At 37.9% G+C, this 13,288-nt stretch overlaps 1 protein-coding gene across 1 annotated transcript in view; it reads right to left on the bottom strand.

The window, feature by feature from the left end:
• The window catches only part of Rttn (rotatin), a 246,542-nt gene that overhangs the window by 119,597 nt on the left and 113,657 nt on the right, over window positions 1-13,288 (bottom strand). The window contains 2 exon segments of the mRNA XM_051163892.1: window positions 322-511; window positions 5,906-5,996. Coding sequence (XP_051019849.1) covers window positions 322-511; window positions 5,906-5,996 — 281 coding nt within the window.

Below are 13,288 nucleotides of genomic sequence, written 5' to 3'. Positions count from 1 at the left end.
GTGACTGCGAGAGAAGCCTAACACTCCTTCATGTCCAGTGAAGAACAGCAAAGGGGATTATACTACATTCCTTGACTATTCTAGAAGGCACGTAAGGTTTAAAACCATCTCAATTTTTAAAATTAAAGAAAAATCTCTTTGGCCTTAACAATCAAGCTGAGAAGCTAATACAAGTACACGACAGAACAGAGCGAGGAGACAACAACAGCAACAAGTATGACGACAACTGTGGTGAAAGGAAAGGCCGGGGACAAGTGAGAATGTGCTGCCGGGCACACACGCGCCTGCATCTGTTACCCTCTACTCCCAGTTGTCTCTTACCTACAGAGACGCTCTATAAGATGGGCCTGTTGAAAAGCATTTGCAGTATCTCTTGGAGTAACTGCCAAAAGGTTGTCTAAAAGGCTACAGGTTGCTGACAGCAGAGACGGAGTGACAAACACATGGTGCTTGTGACTGGGGGCTGACAATGATGAGTCACGAGGTCGCACTGATCTGGCTTCACGCTGACCTGTTATTCATAAAGAGCAGAAAAAAATTGTTTGGTTTCCTAGTGCTTATTAACAAAATTTACAAGTTCTCATAGCATAGGAGGTTCCTGGAGACGGCAAGGGTCGCAGTTGGCTAATTCTTATAACTGCTCAACTTAGCATTGACGCTACGGAGCTTGACTGCTCCTATTCTCAGCCCCCACCCCCACTCAGGATGAGATGTGAATATGCATGTATATGCACAGAAGCACCCGACATCAATTATAGATACACAAATGCACACGTACACAAACACATGCGTGCATCCTGAGACAGAGTAATGAGAGCCAAGGTTCGAACATCTTTTTTTCCTAAAATTCTAAGTGCCGGAATGTTTCCAACTTCCAAATACATGTGCATCCTTCAGCACTTCCAGTGGGAACTCAGACAGCAATCTACAAACTACTTCTGTAGAGCAGCGAGCACACAGTCATGACAGAGGGAACCAAACCATAAAGAGGACTTCAGAGTAATGTTGGTAATTAGGTGTGGGCCAGTGGATCCCTGTGGAAAACCTGGTTGACAGGAACAAACATGGATTTTAGGTAAGGACCGTGGACCTTTCCGGGCTGAATCCAATGTGCCTCAGCATCTGTCCTTATCGCTCTTGGTCCTTGTTTATTCTTTTGAGAAAATACTTTTAATTAATTCCTACTTAAGAAAAAGCATGAGTACAGGAATTATGAGCTAAGCATTTTCTTATCTATCTACCTGCCCTGGAGCCTTTTATTTTATAGATTGCTTGTGATTCATAGATACATGCTTCCTTAGTAATTTTTGAAAATGGAGTCACAGCCTGTAATCACTAGAGGACCATTACTAAAGTCAGGGAATATCACAGATCCAAGGGTACTAGTTAATATCTAACTGCAGGCCTTTTCTACATCTTGCCAATCATCCTACAGATGTTCTAGAAAGCATAAGAAAAAAATGGATCTATTTGGAATATAATTTTACATTTATTTAAAATGCCTCTGCTTTCTAAACTGAAAGAGTTTTTTGGTCTTGCTCTGTCTTTCCTGACCAAGACCATATTATGAGGAAACTTTCTGAGGTCTCGTCATGATCAGGTTCTTAGTGCACCTTATCATGGGATATGACTCTACTTTCCCACTATTGGAAATATTAGCTCTCACTGTTTAACTAAGACCTTGCTATGCTTAGGATACGCATGTCCCGCACAGGCTCATGTTGTAAAACATCAACAACTGATGGCACCACCTGCAGTGGGTCTGGGAACTTTAGGACGTAGGACCTACTTAAGGGACAGAGGAGAAGGAAGGCTCCTGGTGAGATCTTGTTTATGGCCTCTTCCTGTTTCCCTCTCTTTTCACCTTCTGTCATGATGTGACCAGCTTCTGCCCCTCAGTCCACTTCAGTGTGCTGATGGAGTCGTGTGGCTGTGGGCTGAAGCTCTCAGCTTTCCTCCATGTACACTGCTCTTTCAGAGAATTTGCCTACAATGGCATAACATTACTTAAACAGGTGGCACCTATTAAGTTCCTCAACAATAAAGTTATATTTTATTTTATGCTAAAATGGCTACCAAATGGTAATTCTCCAATGTTATCACTTTTTATTTTAGTTAGCTTTCTAGCAGATGAAAGAGCATTTCCTTCTGATCACTTATTTATTTAATATAATTCAAGCATTCACAATCTGTGTACCATATTCATTTGGTTTGAATTATCCCAGGATACTTCTTTTCAATAGCAGTTCCATGTATTCCATAGTCTTTCCCATACATTCCATTAACTTCTGTTGGTCCAGATTCATGTTATTCTTTCTCATCTCATGGCCCCAAATCAAGCATTTGTTCCAGAGTTCTGATTGCACAAAAGGAAGAATCAGAATCAGGAACAAAGGCCTGGGCATACGTGTATGTATTACTATCAATGTGCATTTATGTGTGTGTATGTGTACACGTATATATGTGTGTGTTATGCATATATATGCATGTGTGCGTTTATACTTGGGCAGATACACATGCATCTATGAATAAAAAACAATTCATAGTGACAGCTCCAACTCTATTCTAACTTTACAGGGTCTATTAAACACCCTTAGTCCTTTAATGCTTCACTTATAAACAAAAAGCCTTTCATTGTCACTGTTTACTCACTCATTTGCTCAGTCTCATGTATATATGAAGAAGATTAAAGATTGCTAGCTGCAAAACGTAAAGCAGCCTCATGACTGAATGCTTGCCTGTACTTTCCTTTGCTTGTCATTAAGTCTGAGAGTGAGTTTATGAATTACTTACTAGATGATCTTGTTTGTATTCCACATTACTTTCACGTTTTGTCAGTTTAATTTTTTCCTTTTCACGTAGGGGTAGAGGACTGCACAATAAGCACTTTGCCCACCGAACCATCTCCCTAACCCAGTTGGATGCTTTCTTTATTTATCAATATTTTATGAGGAATTACTATGTGCCAGTTTTAGATATACTCCTTGATTTTTCAATAACTCAATAGAACTATTTTTCAATAGTTCATTATATAGGTAAATTTGAAACCACGTTCCTGCTTTTGGGGTATCTGGGTGGTTGATATATTTCCTAATTACAAATAATATTTCATTGACTAATCATGTAATATGTATTTTCATAGTTTTAGAGCTGAGCCATATGAAAATTCCTACCTATAAGATAAATGCATTTACAGATTCATTAGCTATTGCCAGGGTCCCTTCCAAAAAATGTCACACTAATTGCATTCCTTCTTATAATTTATAAAAGTGTTATTTGTCCATAGCCTGGCCAAGAGAATGCACTGCCAGTGTTTTTTAATCGTTGGCTATTTAATTTAATAGCTAAGACAGAGGGTCACGGTGTAACATCAGTTTGTACTTATCTGGTGATACGGGTCCTCCTGTCTTGTGCATGTCTGCCTCATGTCTCTGCTCACTTTACATTGGCTCAGCTCTTTTCCTTCTTAAGAATTACGAATGCTTTATATGCTTATATAGCACTTTCTGTAAGCTATGTTGCAAAGTCACATTAGTTTTGTCAAGTCGTCTCTTCACTTGATGGTGTTTTCTGCTACATAAGTTGCTTTTATTTATTACTATTATTATTATTATTATTATTATTATTATTATTATTATTATTATTATTATTATATGTCAAATGTGTTCCTTTTCATTAAATTTTGACTTTCTGAGACAAAATTAGAAAGTCTTCCATGTAGTTTTATGAGCATTCATTCATGTTTTCTTCTAGTATTTGTATAATTTCACTTTTCACTTTGTAAACTTCAATATAATTACAACTTAAAGCAGAGTTGGTTGCAGTTCGAATATAACGAGTAACATGTGCTGGCATTTGTAAAATACATTGCAGGGCTAAAGGATTTCGCATGTACCTAGCATGAGCACAGTCCTGGGTTCTGTCCACACCTGCAGAACATAAGTAAAATCATGTTGCAGCTTGCTCATGTGCATTCCTAGTAACGTAAAGATCCATACATTTTGTTTCAAGTGACTGCCAGCCTTACAGAATACATCTCAACTATAATCTCTTTACTTTCAAGTCACATGCTATTAAGTTTTTCCCAAAACAGGGTTTAAAAAATAGAATGAATTAAGATGCAATGTTTTTGGCTCAAATACTAAATATTGTTCAACTAATAAACACTTTAAATTTTTTAAAGAGAATAACTGTTTAGGGACATCTAAACCACTTCTTTCTTAAAGTATGTACTGTGAGGGGTGCGTCTGAGTACAGATACCCAAAAACTGAAGTTGCAGGTAGCAGTGAGCAGCTCAGTGTGGAGTTGGGAACCTAATTTGGTCCCTCTGCAAGCGCAGTAGCACTCTTATCTTCTGAGCCATTTCTCTAGTCTCAAAATCTTTTTGATAATCAAATTCACATTTATTACTTCATATTATTTGTTTTGTTAGTTTATGATTATTTATTCTAGATAATCCTAGCAGGTCTGCAATTTGCTTAATTAAAAATCTGGTCTCTAGATATTTACTTTAAAAACTGCCTGGACTTCCTGTATTTTCATTCCCCCTTCCCTACTCACCTCTCTTCCTATCTTATATTAAAGCAGACTATCTCCCTAAATATATATATATATATACCAAATTGAGTGGGCTAAGGATGTGGGTCAATGGGTAAAGTGCCTGTCACCGAGCACAGGGGCTACAGTTGAGATGCTTACCACCCGTGTAAAGGCTGGATATAGGAGCAAACATCTGCAATCCTAGTACTGCAGATCAGAGATGGGCAGGTCACTGGCCAACCAATGAGCTCCAGATTCAGAAAGTAATCTTGTCTACAAAAACAAGATGGAGAGGAGAAATGGGCATACGATGCCATCCTCTGCCCTGGAGCAAAAGTAACTGCTAGGTGCTGGAAGAGAGATAGTTTTCTTTAAGACTGTAGCCACTGATAAGCTAACCATGTTCAGTGGAGGAAAACAAATCCAAAAATGTTGGATAGCACACTTCATCTTGAAAAGTTTCACGATAGCAAATGCCTTTAATCCCAGCACTTGGGAAGCAGAGGCAGGCAGATAGATCTCTATGGATTAAAGGCCAGCCTGGTCTACAAAGGAAGCAGAGGTAGGCAGGTAGATCTCTATGGATAAAGGCCAGCCTGGTCTACAGAGAAAGCAGAGGTAGGCAGCTGATCTCTATGGATTAAAGGCCAGCCTGGTCTACAAAGGAAGCAGAGGTAGGCAGGTAGATCTCTATGGATAAAGGCCAGCCTGGTCTACAAAGGAAGTTCAAGACAGTCAGGGCCACACAGTGAGACCCCGTGTCAACCGTACAAAGGAACACAACATTTGGGGGATACGGCAGGGCGTGTAGATCTGGGAAGAGTTGAGAGAATAAGGTGAATATGCTCAAAACACGTACAAAACTCAAAATTCTCCAAGAACTAATAAAGAACGGATCAGCAACAGCCTTTGGCACTGTGGGGAATCCAGAGAAACATTCTGCATGCATGAGTCCCTGAATACAGAATGCAGGGCTGGCCTATCTCCAAAGAAAGGGAGAAAATTGGGCTCCAAGCTCTTTAAGGAAAAATGAAAGATGCTCAAAAAACTTAACCCATGGAGCTCAAGTGGACATGGCACAAGGGACACATGAGGTTTCTATAAGACACTCAAGAGAACAATACTGTCCAGGTTAGGAAGTTTACAAGTGTTCTAGGAAACATTCATGAGGAAATAAATGTCAGTCACATTTCCTTCATCCTGAAGTAATGATGGAAAAGACCTTTGATTTGCAAATCTTTAGTTTACAGTTTTCTGTGCTGTTAAAAAAATTAACGGGAGGGTGATTAGGAAAGATTTCTAAAGTCAACCCCTGGGCTACACGCACGCATGTGCGCACACACACACACAGACACACATACATACCTTGAGTTACAAACTGGTCAAGCACAGTTTCAGGAATAAGTGTTGACGGCAGCAGGGTCTGAATCTCAGTGCTGCCCACCGAGGCAGCCACCTGTGAACCAGGCAGGGTATTTTACTCATTAATGCTGCAGTGTAGAAAATGAAACAAATAGCAGATATGCAAAATATCCTTCAGAAAGCAAGTTTTTAACTGAATTTTCTAGGTAACACAACCACAAAACACTTTAAATCTTGAGTTATAGTTTCCAGATAACAGCATTTTCTCTGATCTCTTATAGGAATTGTTACAATGTCATCCTAAGCCAGTAACTCAAAAAAGCCAAGTTTTGATTTGAAGCCTGATCATAATGTACGTTTCTGATATAAGCTGACAGGACTCTGGCAGGTCTTGCCCTTCTCCCCACTTCCCTCTGCTTTGCTCAAAGCCATTAGATGACATTCCTAAAGCTAGCCACTAAGCTTTACTCCCTGTTTTGGCTACTTCCTCCTCCTCCTGAGGCTTACTATTAAGGTCTAGCTACCCAACTATTGCAGTCCAGGAAACAAGAGCCTTCTAATTAACATGCCCACCTAAGTAACATTGGCTCACCTAATTAAAACGGGGTTTCCCACTTATAAATCTTAAAAGCCACCATTTCCTACCTGCCAGAACTGTCTCCTCTCCTTTGTCTTTTGGAACAAATATCCCTGGCCCTCTCTTCCCTTCTCCTTCGCCCTCATCCTCTATCTCCTGTCTTTGTCTCTTAGTCCTTGATCCTCTTAGGCAAATAAGTCTCCTTTGTGTTGTGAGAACTTGGTCTGGGGGGTCCTGAGCCAATACTTTTTCTTTCATAAGCAACTTATGGTTCTCACTGTCAAAATGTTGGAAGACTTAAGATATATACTTCTTTATATATATATATATACTAAAGTTTATTGATTTTAGATTCTTACATTTCTCTGTGTGTATGTGTGTGTGTGTGTGTGTGTGTGTGTGTGTGTGGTGTTTTGCCTCCATATATGTCTGTTTACCATCTGTGTGCCTGGTGAACATGGAACACAGAAGAAGGTGTTGGATCCCCAGGATATGAAATAAACTGAGCCTAAATCCTTCACAAGATCGACAAGTGCTATTAACTGCTGAGCCATTTCTCCAGCTCCCATTTTCTTTTATTTATAATAAAATAGTTTGTTTTTGATGTCTCAAATTATACACTTAAGTTTTAATAATGCCTATAAAAATCAGTGTAAATGCTGGAGGGATGGATGACTCAGAATTTAAAAGCACTTAATCTTCTTCAAGAGAACCCAAGTCCCTAGCACCCACACTGCTCACAACCACCTATAACTTCATGCCCCAGAGACCTAACATCCTGTCTCACATCTGCAGAGAGCATACATGTGGTGAACAGACAAACAAACATGCGAAAACAAACAAACCCTACACATAAAGTAGAGGAAAACTTGCAGATCTAGATTTTTTTTTAAATCAGTGAAGTATTAAAATTTTTTTATATTTTGCCTCATATCAGAAAAGAACTTTTTAAAAAAACGGCTTGGCGAAATGCTGACAATGTGTTTCAGCATAAATGTTTTAAAAAACATTAGACCTAGTAGAAATGCTGTACAAAGCAAACACAAATTCGCCAAGAGGGTCACAGATGGGCGGTGACCTCCTGAAATTGGATGTTCTCAGGCTCCTGAACTCTGCACTTCTTTGTGAAAGTGCCCTTTCCAGGAAGTAAGACACCTCTTTTTCTTGCCATCATTTTGTCTCCATGTAAATGCACAAAGGATCCATATCTGGGGAGGCCCGTGTCAGTGTGTACCCGTGACATAGGGCATCAACAGAACTGAGAAGTCAGCATTGTTGCTGAGGCAATACCACCAGGTCATATGTGTACACTAGATGTACTTATTCCTAAAATGTACCACCTTTGACTTAAATTGATAACCATCAAAGCAAATATTAAAATTGTTTTCATTTATAGTTTCTAATAGTAATAAAGATATGAACTTGAAGAAATTCATAGCAATTACATCTATGTATACTTAATAAATGTCCCTTTCAACATTATGCAAGACATTATCTTTCCCGTTAGGTAACTATCATGGTTCTGATAATAGTAAGTGAGAAAATGCTGAAGCCAAAAACAGAATTTAAGCACAAAAAGACATTTGAAGGAATGCTTCATGTAAATAAATCACTCATAGACAAGCACTAAATCCATTATTTTGTATTAAATTCAGATAATAAGAAAAGTAGCCTAATACTTGCTTATTTAAAAATATATTTGTACAGATAACAGTTGAGAGGCATGTAAAAAAAATTCTTGTCAAAGCAATCAAGATAATTACTATGGTTCTAGGAAAAATCAAACACCACGACTAATACCACAACCTCGGCAGCAGTTGAATAATAAATATACCTGCTCCTGTCAAAGCTCCTTTAGCTATTAAACAAAAAAAAGAGGACAAGATTAAGGAGACCTAAGCTTAAGGAAGATGCTTTAGAAGTATCTATTTGTTATGTTAGAATTTGCCTTATGTGGCTAAGGAAATCAAAGAGCTTCTTTGTGTGGCAATATGCCTCAAAAGTGGACTATGGGTGACCTATATTTCCACTGTTCTTTTTAAACATTTTCTTCAATTTAATATGTGGGGTATACTCCTTTTTTAATAAGCGAAAAAGAAAAAGAAAGAAAGAAAACATGTATTAAGCTGAACTGTTCCACTTCCATGAAAAAATATTAGTAAAACACATGTAAGAGATATTTAATTATATTTAATATTCTGTGCTGATCCAAAAATCTTCTCCTTTTGACTAAAAGTTCAAATAATAAGTGTTTGATCACCTAAGGGTTTTAACTGATGCATGCTACTGATTCACACAGAAAGACTTATTCTGGCCCTGGTTCCTCAAGACAATCGATTTGCTGTCAGCTGAGTCCATAACCCATAGTCTCAGTCTACAATTGGCAGGATAAACACTATTCAATAGGAAACCCTCACATGCATGTGTAGTGAGACAGAGCTATTGGGCTCCGTTTGAGAGCAGATACTTTCTTTTCCAGACTTTCCTGAACCCAATGAAAGCTTCAGCTAGATTAAGACTTCTGTCCACCCCCATGTGGAGGTGGTAGAAGATGGTTCACTTAAACACCATGCTTAGTCAGTCCTGCCTTCTTCCTAGTAAATAAGCCTCATTCTCACTCCTTCCCGCGTTAAGCAGGAAATCTAAGTGGGAGTCATAGGTCTATCCTCTTCCAACAATAAACCCACTTAATTCATTCATAATTTCCTTGGTTCATTAAAATGGTCTCAGTACAAAACTACAACTACGCATCTAGTCAAACTGCATGCATGCCAGAACAGGTGCAGATGCAAGACAACACAAAAGTGTCAATTTTCTTACAACATTAATAGATTTAAAAAATGTTTCTGAAACTTGATTACATAGTTCTTAAGTATGAATTCTGTAGATGACATTGTGTCAAAATGTCAAAAGTTTAGATGCACCGAGTAGGCTTCTTCCTGATTTTCACATGTATTTGTGATATAGCCTGATATCTTCCATTGATGCTCCTTAGCAAGACAAGCTGAGTCCTCTTTGAGCGGATGGCATATGTGATTCTCGCCTTATTATCTGGCTTAAGTTACAGAAGACAATAGAGAAGAGACAGATTGTGGTACTTAAAACCACCATCTTAAAACTGACCTAACTTGTTGTTGTCACCATTGTTAAGAATCTAGGGAGGGGAAACAAGAGATGGTGATGAAGGCATACAGATTTTTAGATACAAAGCAAGTAAACTCTGAGGATCCAATATGTAGAGTGATGACTACAGTTAACAATAATGTGATTTTCTGTTGGCATAATGTTCTTGTGGACTGTGTACAGTTTGCCCTTGTTTATTCAAATGTTTATTTCTCTACCCCGCTATCTGGTTTCAATCTGGACATTGCATTGTGCTCTTTAGTCTAAGTATCTCCTGACTCAGGTTTGTGTAAACGTGGCACCATTTGCTCTGTGTTGCCGATGAAAACCAACTAGTCGACGCTAAGCAATAACAGAGAATAGGGTGGGACATCCTGGTGAGTGAGCAGAGAAAGAAAGAAGAGGATGGAACCACAAGGAGAAGGTCAGAAAACATCCAGGAAAAATTAACTAGGCCTAGCAGATAATTTAAAAGCAAATACAAACTGGGCGTGGTGGCACACGCCTTTAATCCCAGCACTCAGGAGGCAGAGGCAGGTGGAACCCTGTGAGTTCAAGGCTAGCCTGGTTTACAAAGCGAGTCCAGGGCAGCCAAGGCTACACAAAGAGACCCTGTGTCGCAAAACCAAAAAGGAATGAAAAAAAAAGCAAACATAATGTGGGAAATCTGAATGGGAGGAATCTATACTAGCATGGAAGTTTAGGATAGAGTAATTATTGGGCAGCATTGTGCTATAGGCTAATTAAATAGATCCTAGTCTCTGTGTAGTTATTTGGGTATACATTGCTTAAGGAGTAACCATTGATTTCACTAAAATAATAATTCAATACTAATTTCAATAATCTTTCAACAGTTTTCTTACATCATTTTTGTACACATTTGATAATTTGCTGACAATACACACTGTACACATACACATAGTGGTGGTGAGGGAAGGCTATCATAACCAATGTGACTCTAGTAGTCTTTTTATAATGTACACATATATCAAATCATATCCTAAATTTATTTATTTATTTATTTATTTATTTATTGTATCCTAAATTTATACTTCATGAATTTCACCTCAATTAAGTTGGAAGAAAAAATGAGATTTGAAATTTTATTTATAATAACTGAAAACAATGATTCTTTTCTTACAGTGTTTTTGTACACATATTTGAAAGTATGAAAATTATGTTTCAGCATAAGATAAATAGCAACAGTTAAAAGCATTCCTTTGAAATAGCAGACAGAGAAAGGCAGAGACAGAGACAGAGAAACAGAGAGAGACAGAGAGAGACAGAGAGACAGAGAGGAGTCATGTTATATTAAAGAAACAACTCAATATAAGAAATAATGTTCAGTGGATATCCTTAGGAGGCCTTCCTTCCTTCCTTCCTTCCTTCCTTCCTTCCTAAGGGAGAAGTGTATCTATGAGTGGGCTTTTGAAGGAGGAAGAGTGGATCTGGGCGAGAAAAGAGGTGGAGGAGGGACTGGGGAGAGAAAGATGAACCCATATTCAGAAATTACTTCATCTGCATTGTACTTTTTAAAACCAAAGGACTTCACTGGACACTTTAATTATTAAGATTAGCAAAAACAAAACCTGTGTGTTTTAGAGCTGCTCAGTGGCAGAGCACCTGGTTGCATGGTCAGTGCCCTGTAGGGCTGCTCGGAAGCAGAGCACCTGGTTGCATGGTCAGTGCCCCGTAGGGCTGCTCAGTGGCACAGCACCTGGTTTCATGGTCAGTACCCTGGTTTACTCTTCACATGACAAGAGAACCTGAGTATTTTCTTTGTCAAAGCAACTATATTGTGCACCTCATGATATTATTCCATGAAAATCATTACTAGTGCTTAAATTGCTGTTTAATTTTTAAATATAAAGGGAAAATGATTTATAGGATACTAAATAGGATACATATCTAGCCACATTTGAAAAACATGGCAAAATATGAGATATAAAAACTTTAGTAAGAATGCGGAGTCCACGTGTTCATTTTTATAAATTGATACCCTTATGCCCAAGAGCAGAATAGCTTCATAATTTATTATCATAAATTTTAATAACTTACCTGCTTCTTATATTATATACAATCCAGTTGGAGTGATTTAAACTTCTTACACCAAGAAGTTTAAATCACTCCAACTGGATTGTATATAATATAAGAAGCAGAAATCTCAGAAACATCATTAAAGGATGACCCGGGGATGAGAGAAGATCTATGCATCTCTGACTAGAATGCCTACTCACAAGCAGAGACTAGCAGCACAACTGAGTTGTGTTCCTCATGCTGCATATGACGCAAGAGTGTACATGTCCCCGCATTTACCCTACCCTGCTCTCAATCAGCCTCATGACCGTGAGGTGCATGCCTAACTTTCAGTGTGAAAAGGGTACCACCACCACATAATGCAGACTGAACATCTTAGTCTATTTGCATAAAAAATGAGTAGCCAGGCATGGCAAACACAGAAAGCAGCAACAGAGAGAATTTTTTTCACTTCCAAATTGATCGTCCATTTCTTTAAGTATTAGCACTTTATAGTACTGACTATAAATCTATAGTAACTTAGCTTAAAAATATTAAGTGACAAGAAAATAAAGAGAAATATGAAATATTTTGAAAATGACATGCAAACGTGCATGCGTACATAATGTCTTACAGAATAAGTAGACTAAAGTGATGTCCTATTCCTATTAGCTTTCACATTCATTCTAATGCTGCAAACTGAAATTATTATATTATAAAACAGAATGCAGATATCATTAACTATCAAGATTTAAGTTTTATTAGTAAATATTAATTTTTATACTTCCCAAACTAACCAACCGTACATAGGCATACCTATGGCCTATATTAACAATGCTTAAATAATACACGCCATTTGTATTTTCCTTCTTCCCAAAACACCAGACTTAGTTTTTGCATGACCTATAAATAGTTGAAATTTATTTAAAACAAGGATAGTTATTTCTTTTATACCCTTTTTTACTGAAGTCGTGTCACTGATGTCATATAGACGTCATCTAAGATTTTTAAGGACAAGTATTTCTCCTATGAAGCCTCTTGATCCATTCCATACATATACTATTCCATGTACAGAACCATTTTTAATACCCAGACAAATGGCAGTGGTATTTTCCTAGTATCAGTTGTAATAGTCCATGCCATTTCACTATGCTGAATGAAAAGTTTTCACATGTTTATGTTTATAAAGCATATCTTACTCCTTTCACGCCCAAAGAAGGCTCAGCTTACAGTAAGCTGTATTTTGAATTCAAACTCCAAAATCTAACATCACACACTTTCTGAATGTTTTAATATATAACAATATGCAGTCATTTTCCAAACTAAGCTTTACAGTCTTAGCTAGTTTTAACTCTTGTGAGTACTGAACCTAAGACATATCTGAATATATCAGCCACTTACATATGTGTATAGAAGTGTCAGAAGGAAGGACATGATCCTGCAAATGACCACTTCATAAACAAAAACAATATTCAATCATCCTTACAATGCAACCTGTTTGCACCTGGACTATTTAACACATATGACATCTGTGGTCAACAACCAGAGCCATCACCTCTGCATCTGCATGGCTGCTACTAGTTTGGGTAATGGGTCTTACTCTATCCCTCAATTTTTCATTTGTAACACAGTGGCAACAAGAATTATTCAGTGTTTTTTTCCTCCAAGAC

Source organism: Acomys russatus, chromosome 20, assembly GCF_903995435.1.
Source record: "Acomys russatus chromosome 20, mAcoRus1.1, whole genome shotgun sequence".
NCBI lineage: Eukaryota > Metazoa > Chordata > Mammalia > Rodentia > Muridae > Acomys > Acomys russatus.
The sequence above is the reverse complement of the archived record's forward strand: the minus strand, read 5'-3'. Positions and strand labels throughout refer to the sequence as shown.